A 12496-nucleotide genomic window follows, 5' to 3' on the forward strand; every position below is an offset into this window, starting at 1 on the left:
TGCACCGCCGTTTGACATGCTGAAAGAGGGAGGAAAAACGCAGTGATTTGCGCAAAAAGAGCTTGTTAGAGTTGCAACTCACTGACGCATTGGTAGCCTTGCTTGCCGAATCCCCAGAGGAATTCCTTGCAGAAGGCGCAGAATGTTGGCTGTCTGAAGAACTTCGCCACGAACTTGTGACCATTCGTCTCGTGTGTGCGCTGGTGCTTGATGGCACCGCGTCGCTTCGAGATGTTCCTGGCGCGTGACTTTGGGATGAGAGCAAAGTTGCTGCCGTACTCGAGATCCGGACGATAGAAGGCATTTGAGACGGCAGACTTGTGGCTGTCCGTGTAATAACCACTGGATGCTGACGATGATGAGCTCATGGCGTTTCTGTAGCGACTCTGAGGAGAGGCGAAAGAGAGAATTAGCGATTGATTTTCATTGCAAATTAATGTATGAACTCACGTCAGGATGGGCGTTTCTTGACGTCCTCGTCCTTTGACTGTTGTTGCTTTGTCCATTGGCCGCTCTGCGACGCCCATGAGCACCTGTGAACATCATCTTGAGGCCTCAATCTCTCCAATTCTTCACTGCAATTGCACCTATAACGCTCGAGTCCTTATCACAATCACTTGAAGCAGGCTCTTTCGCTCCATTCGAAGCATTATCGCTGCACCAAAGCACTCTTGCTCTCGGCCACGAAATTCCTGTCTGTATTTATTTACTCATCAATCACTAGTACACATGTTTGATGGTGTTGCTCTTAGGCTGGCTGATGGTGCCAAGACAAAAAATTCGCGTGTGATTTGCAAGGAAGATGTGTAGAAAAAATATTACACTGTTTAAATGGTAGACCACAGAAAGAATTCCACTGAAAATGTATACATCTTCGCTGTATTATGAGCATATCTTCTGGTGCGAGGGAAATTGAAGAAAGATGTAGTGAAAAAATTTTATCTCAACCGTCCCAGCTGTTAATTACAATTTTACACACATATTTACAATATAACAAGGCATTTCATAATGTAAACATCTCCCCCAACATTTGTTTATACCGCCTCTCCTTCATACGTGACTCTCCATTCACCGTTTCGCATCAGTTTTTGACGATATTAAAGGCACTTTTTTATTCAATAAATGCGGAATTTTTTTTCTTCACATTCTTCCCGGCAACTCTCAGGTTTATTTTTAACCCTTCCTTTGACACGCAGGTGGAAATTGCGGGGGGAGGAAAGCACTGGACAAAGTGTAGGCTTGTAATTTGTTTATGAATACCCAGACACGTGCCTTCGAATACTTTCATGCGTTATTAGCACCTGTATTCTCTCCCGATGAGCGTCAAAATTGAATCATTTCCCCCGCAAATAATCTCTCCAATCGTAAATAAATTTTCAATTCTTGCGTGGGAATTCTCCCGGATGAATGAGTATCAATGTGAGTTCATCCAGAGTTTGCGCTCAGTTTGTAATTTACCAGGTGAACATCTCATCTAGGATTTCCGCCAAATAATGTTGTGAAAATAAAGTTAACAGTCTGTGGCAGAAAATCAGGATCATGCGGAACTGCTGGCTTTCTTCCTTGCTTTGTTTGCTCCAAGGGGGAGATAATATGCCTTAAATCTGTACTGTGCAAAATCAAGCCATTTTTCATCCCCTTTCAGTTTAAGCTCTGCAAATGCTTAAATTTCAGATTGTAAAAACGCCATCTTGGATAAAATTAAACTCTTTCAAACCGAGAAATTTGTAATAATGGCGAAATTCTCAATGTTTATACAAAAAAGTGAGGTTGAATTTGCCAATTTTAAGCACGAACCGGAAAAAAACCTACACAAAGAAATGTTCTTATTGGCTGATGGTGATATTTTTGAGGTTATGATTGATTTTTAAGCTTTTTTCAACCAGTATGAGGTTATTTAGAACACAAATGCTGAAATATGCCAAGAACAAGAAAAATATTTCCAGTTTTAACACAAATTTGATGATTTTGAGAGTGTTTTAATCACCAGAATCTGTTTTAAATTAATAACATAACCTAGAAAAGCGATAAAATCGATTTTTCCGTTCAATCTTTCTTCCGATAATAATATCTGCCCCTTGGTTCACTCCGCTTGAGAGAATTGATCGGAAAGTCATGTGATGAAGTGTACAATTCGGCACTCTTCTTTGTTTTGCCACCACATAAATTTCCCTGCTCTACTTTATTCTTTATCATAGAGTCTGAGTGTTAGGAATTTTGTTGATTTTTGATGTGCTCTGTTGAAGAACAAAACAGAAAAACGTGAAGTTGCTGTCTTTGTGCAGATGTGGAAAGATGACCGAAAAGGATGTGAAATTATGTTTTCGGAAAATCTCCCCAGCAATTTCCTCGACAGACACATTTCAGCCAAAACGATTTATGAATGCAAATAAATAAGAGATGAGGACGCGATGTTGTGAAAAAAATGCGTGATGATATATTCTCTCGGCGTCTCCAAAGACCCAAACTATTTTTGATTATGGGCGGCATACAAAATTAGACTGGCCATTGGAATTTTATTGAGAAAGAAATCTCCTGTCTGGCATGGATATTTATAATGCAACGCGAATGTTGTAGTGGACACCGCGTAATTTCAAAGGAAGTGCGTACCTTTCTTGGCAAAACAACAGTAAAGGGTGTGAGTGAAAAAAAGTAGATCAATGATCTGCGATTTGTCTTTCCCGGCAGAAGATGCCGCACAAGAAAATGTGAAAACTGAGGAGGAAAGAGAAGTGGGCTGATGAAGATTGTAGCATATTTTCCACTTGGAATGGATTTTCCTGTTTTTAACACACACTTAAAATACAGCATTTACATCATAACGAATACTACACCATATCTTGTATATGAATCACAAATCTATAAACATATTTTCATATACACATGGGCAAAAAATAAGAATTACACTCTCAATAAATATATTATTCGAGTGCTTCTCGCTCGATACTTTTGGAATTTATCAAGTTGAATTGACGGTGAAAATGTCTTCATTAATTTTCCCTCTGCGAAATGTTTATTATGTTCGGCCGAATGGAAGAAATGCTTTCTGGTTGTTTCTCAAGATGCAGTGCGAAGAATGTTGGATCACTTTTCACTTTTTCACGATGTATGGTTTTCATCCGAGATTTTTCCCAAATTTTCTGCACTTTATCCACTCGCTTAATTGAATCAATGGCAAATTTGCAGTGTTTTTCATGCAGAATCAATCAAATGATCTTCACTGAATTTTTCATTCTTCACCTCTACGATCACACAATTCGCGACTGAACACTTTTCCGCGCACTGTCGAATAGATTCATTGAGTCAGAGAAGATGAAATGAAGTTGTAGCAAGATGAGAAAAATCACATGGTAATTAGAGTTTAACTAGATCAGCAATTTGCCAAAGACGACGAGAGGAAAAACTATCTCTTTAGCGCAAGAAGATCACACAAGATTACACAATCACGATAGGCGATTTCAGTGGGGAAAAGCGCTCAAGATTTTGGGTGGAAAAAGTGCACAAAGAACCGCGAATGACTGATCTTGGAAAATTCTCAAGATGAAATGGTTTAATTTCTCCTCAATTTCCTCTCACACACACGCCAACACACCATTTCAAAATGGGATGAACTCAACGCGCAATCTAAATATATCTCCAAGTTTGAAAATTGAAAATGCCTCTTCATGTATTGGGCAAGATTCTCTCTCACTCTCTTCTCTGTGGCCCGAAGACTTTTGCGCAGATCGCGCGCATCGTGAGAACAACATGTTTTTCATTATCGCAGTCCATCGGAATTTCCACGCGCGCATTTTCCCAATGTCTTTTATCACCTCACCCATTTTCCCCAACATCTTCCCTTGATCCGCCACACGTCAAGAGTGCCTTCGCCCGATCCCCCAGTGGCCATAAACCAAATTCAAGCAAATTGATGTGTTTCGTGCTGTACTTGATGAGTTAATGTGAATTATTTTGCGATGTTGGATTATTTCTCAGTTCGTGCGATATCTAATCGTCTTGCTCGCATCATTTGTCATCTCGAGGAATTGTGCAATGATCGAAAATTGTCCCAGCAGAAACACGGTGACACACGCCAATTGATAAAAAAAAGCCAGTGAAAAAGTTGTACTGACTCTAGAGTTAATAAATGTTATTCATAGATTTTTCGGATTTTCCTTTCATTTACCGAATTGCCACTCGTAAAATACGCATAGATTAAATTTATGACCAACTTTTATTAATGACCCAATGTCGGGAAAAGAAGAGAGGATAGAAAAAAGGCCTCAGTGATTCACCCTGTGCGGTGTTATCAGAGAAACGCTGAAGTGGCTTTTCGATTAGATAAATCGAATTGGAATTGAATCCACTCCAAGTTTAGGTGTTAAACTCTCATTTCAGTGGTATTCTGCGATGCTGCGCCTTCTAATTCCGAGTGTTCAATCGCTTTAAGGTGGATTTGTGCAGAGTGAAAGGATAATAAAAGATGGATATCATCCCGGAATTGTTCGGTGAGGATCAATTCAACATTGCCACCAGGAATGCGATAACTTATCTCCTCCCCTAGTGAGCCTCATGTTCTACACTTGCGGAGCATGGATGGCATTGAACACTTTCGCCGACGGACCTCTGTATGACAGTGTGATCTTGTGGCCGGAGTTCGTGGGAATCCTCGGTGCGTGCTTAGTGGCGGCATGTCTCTTCACCACCAGATACATTTGGAAGAAGGTGGTTTTCGTCCACTTCTACTTCCTCGGCTGCGGAGCACTTCTTCTCGTCATTAGCGGGGTTTTGTGTATTATCAGAGAAGCACGTATGTTCCTGGTTAAGTGGTGATAAGGAGCATTATCTCAAGTAATTGAATGTCTCTTGCAGAGCCAATTACCGCACTCTACCTGGGCGCGATAGGTCATGGTGTGATTTATATCGCTGGACTCACTTACATTCACTTCAGAGCGTCCGGAAGACGAGCCTTTAGACTGGCTCTCTGCCATCTGGTCTATATCATCGGCTACACGACGGCCGTGCACGGGATCTTCATCTACGGCCTGGTCAATTTGGTCTACACCGTCGGAAACTTCATCCTCTACAGCGCAGTTTCGGCTGTTGCACTCTTCCTCATCAACGAACTGGCTCATGGCTTGGGCCTCTATGACTACAAGAAGTGCCTGGACAGCGAATTGCACCTTGCCAATGAGAAGAAGGATGGATTCCAGAGTGCTCTCACACTGGAAGCTCATGCGCCTCAGGACAGCAATTACTGGGCAAACAGACTTAACGTCCAACCGATTGTGTTCACAGCGCGTCTCAAGGCAAGAATACCACAGCAGAACATCCTCACGCTGGGACTGATCCTGAGCAAGATAAAGAACGCCCTCGTCTTCATCTGGGCCTTCATGCTATTCACAATTCTCACAACTGCATACCTGGGAAACGGTCTGGAGTTCGTCTATCTCTACTTCCTTCTCGGTGGTGTTCTCTTCGGCTGCGTGATCTCGCTAACAGTTAACGGCAAGCATCTCTACACTGTCTTCACCCTGGCATTCTCCATCTGCCTCCTGACCGCCGCGATTCTCTTCTCCGTCGAACTCTTCGATCAATCCGCCGTGTTCTTCTGGCTCTTTTACTTCTTCCTTGGATTCGGTTACTTCCTGCCCGACATTGGCATCCTCGATGTCACTGATCTCAAGTTCTCCGAAGTCGCACTGGCCGGAGGATACTTCATCCAGTACTTCCTCATTGCTCTCACGAAGTTCGGCCACTGGACAGATCCTTACACTCCCATCGACGCAAATACCTTGCTGTGGTCCTACTCAGGATCATTTGTGGGCGTTTCTCTGCTGCTCCTCATCATCATAGCAGTGCTGCACCCAAAAACCCTCAACCTATCACTGCTGGACATTCAGTACGCCATCATGTACAATGAGGATCGATGGAAGGCGAAGAATCACGAGATTCTTGCCTCTCCACTTCCTCAGGCTGCTCCTCAGTCTGTTCCTCAGATCATCAGCACAACGCCGTCTCAAGTGTCTGACGAGCGACCGGCCTTCATGAGAGCTCAGTCGCAGCCTCAAACCCCAGGACTTCAAGTCCCGGTAAGTCAACCAAGGCGCATCTCGCAGGGAACGGACTTGCCGCTCTTCCATCATCCTTGGTATCCGCAGCAGTCAAGCAATGATCCTGTGCCGACTCGAAATGGCGCCAACGGACACGACAACCCAGGCTTCGATTATGGGAGCGTGAAGACGCGCCAAATAGTGCCCAGAGTCAATAATTTAGTTGGGCAGTAATTCATTTCTACCCCAAGACTAATGAGAAATTAAAGAACTGTTAAACATTACTTTGTGGCTCTGATTATCTACTCTTTTCCAGCAATTGATTTCCGCTTGAACTGTTGCGCCAAGCATTATGCAGAGTCTCTCGATGCTTCTTAAATGGTTCTTCTTATTTGAATACTCATTTAACACATCCGTATCTCCAAGATTACATGCCACAGTGGTTGATAGGGAGCCATCGTCAAACATTGACGCTGATTAAATAACAATACGCCTTATCAGGCTATCACAAGTGATAAATCGTGTCCGAGTCTCCGCTTGTTGCGGTGTCTTTTAGAGTGCAAGAAAACAGTAGGAAGATGACTCATGTTTCACCCAGAGAAGGGCACCAAGCCATCTTCCCAAAATTCACAGACGCTTCCTGGGTGAAACCTTGGCATCTGATTCACGCATTGCCACTGATTAGCATCACAAAAGCAACACAGGGAATTGGTGAATCCCATGGAGTATTGTGCCAATGATAAAAGGCCGAAGCGTGGTGACGAGATTCCAGCGATGAGACTATATCGGTCACGGGAACAGAGCTGAGTTTATGAGCAGTTCATTTGGCGCTGAAGTGGGAAACAGTGTTGAAATCTCTCTGCAGAGTGGAAAAAGTTTGTTTGAACAGCGAAAATGGCTCTTGTGGAAATTCTTCCAGAACTCTTTGGTACAGAAAAAAATTGGAGGGAAAGGCGAATGTGAATTATTTCAAATGGGCTCTAATAATGTTGAAAATGCATCTGTTTTCCAGCCAGTTTGTGCTACTTGCAGTGCGGCACTTGGCTCATGTTCATGCTCAGTTTGCCGACCAAGGATTACCAGCACCTCCTCGTGGGGCCACAGATCTGCGGAATGGCCAGTGCAGGACTCACTGGACTCTTCCTCACACATCTTCGCTACAAGTACAGAAGTGTAAAGTTCGTGCACTTCTTCCTGCTGGGAATTGGAACGGCGCTTTTCACCATTTGCTCTCTGATTCTCATAATTCGACCATTAGGTGAGTTTTTTTTATGGCCACGAATACTTATATATGTATATGTACCTGGGTATCAAACAAAAACACCAAAATATTACTCACGTTTTTGTTTATCTCTGGGCTCAGAGGCAAAAAGCACCTAATCTCCCACAATAATTCAATGTTAAATTCATGTACAATTTAATGGCAATTTTCTGGCCACAGTTATTGAGCGAAAAATTTATCAGTGAGTGGGAAAAGCGTATTAATCTGTGCATGTGTACACAATCCAACGAGAGTTTAACAAATTAACCCATTAGAGCGCATTTTCTCTCTCTTTTTCCCGGCAGATTACTTCCCAGGAATATACTTTGGCGGTCTGGGACATGGCGTGGTGTACATCTCAGGACTGTCGTACATCCATTTCCGGTCCTCCGCGGACGGGAAGAGAGTGATTCGGATGGGAGGATGTCACTTGTTCAACATCCTGGGCATGACGATAATGGCTCACTTAGGCGCCGATGTTTTCAAGGAGGACATCAAGAGGGCCGGAGGATGGATAATCCTGATCATGTCCAGTGTGGCAATCACTGTCTTGCTGGCCAATGAATTGTTCAATCTCAAGGATGTGTACAACTATCGCGAGTGTCTGGACGGGAGTGTGAAGGAGGCAAATATGCGGCGAGATAACTTCCAGTCGTCCATCGGAGTGGATGCAGAGACTCCCCATGAAGCGCCCAACACGGGTTATCAGCTCAAGCTCACCGTGCTGAGTGTCAGCATGAAGATAAGCAACGCAATGCTCACACACATTCCTTTTATCATCTTCACAAACCTCGCCGTGGCGAATTTGCTGAATAGGGACAAATACCTGGAGTTCATGATGTTCTACTTCGCTGTCCTGGGCGTGATTCTGTCCATGCTGCTGTGCCTCAAGTTCAGCACGCGCTTCATCTACATGAACCAACAAATATCACTCATCCCGCCCATGATCATTGGCTTCTCGCTCATGACCGCCGGCAAGTTCTCCTTCGCCGCCGTGGGATTCTGGTTCTTCTTCATGCACTTGGGACAATCCGCCTTCTGCCCGGACGTCTCCATCCTCGAGCTCACGGACATTCGCTACTCCGAGACCATGCTCAGTCTCGGATACTGTGTAGAGGCCATGATGACCACCATTACACTCTTCCTCCTCCATCAGCACCCTCACGCCATGCTCTTCGACAACCTGGTCGCTTCTTACTGGACGAACTTCGCCGTCTTCGGGACGGCTTGTCTCGCCCTGCTCATCTCCATGCGCCTCCTCAAGTTTCCAGCCACCACGAAGAAGTCCATCCTGGAAATTCAGCGACTGGTCCTCTTCGGACCCGATCCCGAGCCGCTGCGCATTGATTCCACCGCCTGAAACTTCCGCCAAGTGATTATTTTTCTACATTGCCTAATAAATACTTGTACTTTTATACTCTCCACTTGTCCACACCTGTGCACCGACCGGTGATTTTTCCATCCGATAAGCCTAATCCTCCAGGATTGACTACTTCGCCCCACCAGCTTCTTTATCGCCGCCGAACACTGCGCTAATTAGCGTCTTTCCACCGCACAATTTCACCTGTGCAGTCAGTCTTGAGCCATCAGAGTGGAAGCAAGTGTGAATGGGTGAAAAATGGGTTTGCTCCCGGAATTTTTTGGTAAATATCCTGCGCGCCGGCAAATTATATCTGGCGGTGGTGTGAAAATTAATGTCCCGTGAAGACTGATGGTGGAAATACTTGTTTATAGATTAGTTCCACCAAAATGGGAAAGAAGAGGATTTTCGCCATTATGAAACACGTGGCTGAGGAAATTCATCTAACTTTTTCCTCTTTTTTAATAACTGACTCACTTTTGCGGTGTTGAAGAGATTTTCACAATCTCTAATCCGCACACCTCTAATCCGGATTAATTCACAAGTTTTTTTTAGGCTTTATCAGACTTCCAGAATATTAATTCCAGGTCTAATTGAGACCTTCATTCAGGCGCGCAATTAGAAATTTCCCAGAGCACTTCTCGATTAGATATTTTTCGTAGAAATTTATGATCGTGATTAAAATCATATCACATTTTAAATAATAATGACAAATCACCCGCGGAGCCCAAATGTCTGGTAATCGATCGTTCTTCTGCTCAGATATTGCTCAAATAGATCTTAAAAGACGCATGATTGGTGAAAGATCATTAAATTCATTTCTTTGGAAAAGCGGTCTTCTTCGCTTTGAAAAGGATACTAAAAAGGACATAAATATGGGAATTTCGGACTCAAAAGTAAGCCTGCGAAGGACTTAGCATTACAACTTTCCCTGTTTTCCAGTGAGCGTGTGCTTTATGCAATGCGGAGCATGGCTGGGCTTCATGCTCTATCTGAGTCCTGTGCACTATAATTACGTCCTCGTCGGGCCGCAGATCTGTGCCATGGTCACAGCGGGCTTGGCGGGCATTATCCTGACCTTGACGAAGCATATGTACGGCCGCGTGCGATTCTACCACATGCTCCTGATTGGGGCGGGATCTCTGTGCCTCCTCGGCAGCGGAATAGCCTTCATCGTGGACTACCAAGGTGAGTGTGGCTGTCCTGGGCAGCACGATAACTGATCTCACTATCTCAGACGTCAGCGATACTGGAGATAGTGTCAGGTGGGGTATTCGCAATCTCGCGTGGACTTTGGAGGAATTTGTCGCTGCAAGATCCGCGAAAAGCTTGTAGAGTCGGAGATTTATGGTGACCTTTCTCTCTCTTTCTCTCCCCCGCAGATCCCACAGTGGGACTCTTCTTCGGCGGTCTTGGACACGGTCTGGTGTATGTCACAGGACTCTCCTACATCCACTTCCGATCCAAGGATGACGGCTTCCGCGTGACCAGAACGGGATTCTGCCATCTGGTTCACCTCGGCGGAATGACTCTGTTCGTCCACCTCACGTCGCAATTCATCTACCATCCTCAGCGCGCCGGAGATGTCGTCTACAGAGCCGGTTGGATCATCCTGACAGGATCTATTTTGGCCATTGCTGGCTTGCTTCTCAATGAGATACTCAGCTTCATGGGCATGTACAACTACAAGAAGTGCCGCGACACGTTCCTCGAGGATGCCAACGACAGGAGTGATCACTTCAAATCCACGCTGGGCTTCAACGATCCCACTTCCGTCACTAGACAACCCGACACTGGCCGCCAGACGCTTCTCACTCTCTTCTCGCTGTGCCTGAAGCTCACCAACATCACGCTGAACTACAAGATCTTCATCTACTTCACCATCGCCACGATCTTCTACCTCCTACACGATAGCCAAATCTCTGACACTCCCGACTTCATTTGGCTGTACAACTATCACTACATCACGTACTACTTCGCCCTGTTGGGCATCATTGTCGGCCTGATTGCGTCCACGTTCCTCAGCATGAAGCTGATCTTCATGAAGTCCCTGGGCGCCACCTTCCTGGCCGTCATCATCGCCACTTCCCTCCTCACGACCGGACACTACGGTATGGCGGGCATTTCTTTCTGGCTGATGAACTTCTCCCTCGGCGTCGGACTGTTCTGTCCCGACATTCACATCATGGAGGTGTCCAACATCCGCGCGACTGAGCTCTTCCTCGCCAAAGGATACATCGTGGAGAACACCGTGGTCAGCACGGTGCAGTTCATTTTCCTGCGCCATCCTTACATGCTCTTCGACATGGAGGGCGGAATCACGGCTTACGGCTGGGCGAGCGGCGGCACATTTGCCGGCCTGTTTCTCATCATCCTCATCCTGTACATTGTGTACTTCCCCTCCACACACCGGAAAGGACTCATTACCATCCAGAACATTGTGCTGTACGATCAGGAGGACAAACCACTGGTGCCGACGAAGCCAATCGCCCCGATTACCACAGAGATTTCCATGCCGTCATAGGACAATCATCTTGCAAGGCTGTGTGACGAATAGATTTAAAGCGAAAGTCCCTTTTCAGATTGATATTCGAGCATGTCAGAGAGATGACAATAAATCTTCCCAACAAAATATCCACTGGAGACTTTCAATTCATGGAGGCAATCTGGGGACATGCGCTCTGCCGTCTGTCCTCTCCGGGAGTCTCCATCGTCCTCCTCCGTCGCACACGGAGTCAGTCAAGTGTCAGACGAGTGGCAGGACGGAAAGTCTCCGCACAATTCGCACTCTCACTCTCTCCCTCTCGCGGGCCATGGAGGATAGCTGCAGTGGTCAGTGTGCATCCCTTCGGCCGCCCAAAAGTGCTCTTGAGTGAAAAGTGCGTCCGGTGTGGCAGTGAAATCGCCTCCGCGGCAGTTCTTGGCAATGTGGCGAAAGAAATCGATGCACTGAGACTCCCATCAGAGCATTTTCGGTCGCCCACCGACGCGAAAAGGACTTATTAAATCGCAATCCGTGCGGCTCGCGCGATGTACAAGAAGGTGAATTCTGTGATAAGTACTCGAAGGCTGTCGAGTGGGGAGATTTTCCGATAAGCTAATATTGATTGATCTACAATTTGATTAAAAATTCATATCTCGTCTCGGGCGGGGAAAGCGAGAGATTACTCGATGGTGGGGCGGGGGGGGGGGAGAAAACGCTTCCTGCTCGACAGGAAAAATCAGCAGTAGTTGGACGAAAGTTGGGGATGATTTACGGTGCAGAATTTCCTCCCATCGCAAATACACGCTCGCGAATTTCATCTCTTTCGCCTTTTTGGGGTGGAGAGAAGAGAGAAGTATTTCTCATGATTTATGTGAGATTTGATGGTGCAAATAAAAATAATTTGTCGCCCCAAAATTGCTTTTGGGTCGCGCCACCACTGTTTTTCCTTTAATGCCCCATTAGGCGCAAGAAATCCTGTTATGACACAAGGAAATGACAAGGATTAAAAATCAAACTTTAAATTCCCTTCTGACCCATTTCATAACAACAAGAATGTTGTATTTTTAGATGGTTTTAAGTACAAAGTTTCGCTAAAGCTCTCAAGTCAATACTAGAGCACTTTAAAACGCAATAAAACGTCTATTTTTGGAAGAACTTTGGAAAATGCTCTGAAAAGAAAATAGGAATTTTAACTACAGTTGTCGCCAATGAAATGAAACACGTGATTTTTTTTAGTGTTCTTTTTATATTCTCAGCATTAATTATTTAGCATGTCTTTATAATTTCCAACGACAATTTTAGCTTTTCTGATTAACTATTCACTAAAACGTAAGATTTTAGCATCAATTCACAATATC

General features: G+C 45.0%; 1 protein-coding gene across 1 annotated transcript; it reads left to right on the top strand.

Moving 5' to 3' along the window:
- Positions 1-4567: 4567 nt before the first annotated feature.
- On the top strand, positions 4568-6292 carry LOC132261775 (uncharacterized). The gene is made up of 2 exons (XM_059760744.1): positions 4568-4789; positions 4852-6292. The coding sequence occupies exons 1-2, from the start codon at positions 4576-4578 to the stop codon at positions 6264-6266; spliced, it is 1629 nt and encodes a 542-aa protein (XP_059616727.1). The 5' UTR covers positions 4568-4575; the 3' UTR covers positions 6267-6292.
- Positions 6293-12496: the final 6204 nt, after the last annotated feature.

Source organism: Phlebotomus argentipes, unplaced genomic scaffold, assembly GCF_947086385.1.
Source record: "Phlebotomus argentipes unplaced genomic scaffold, Phlebotomus argentipes genome assembly contig_46, whole genome shotgun sequence".
Classification (NCBI taxonomy): domain Eukaryota; kingdom Metazoa; phylum Arthropoda; class Insecta; order Diptera; family Psychodidae; genus Phlebotomus; species Phlebotomus argentipes.

Bases quoted from the DNA above. Each gene is read 5' to 3' on its own strand.
- LOC132261775 (XM_059760744.1), top strand. From the start codon at position 4,576: ATGGCATTGAACACTTTCGCCGACGGACCTCTGTATGACAGTGTGATC. The intron at 4,790-4,851 runs GTATGTTCCTGG...TGTCTCTTGCAG, and splicing joins GTGTATTATCAGAGAAGCAC to AGCCAATTACCGCACTCTAC.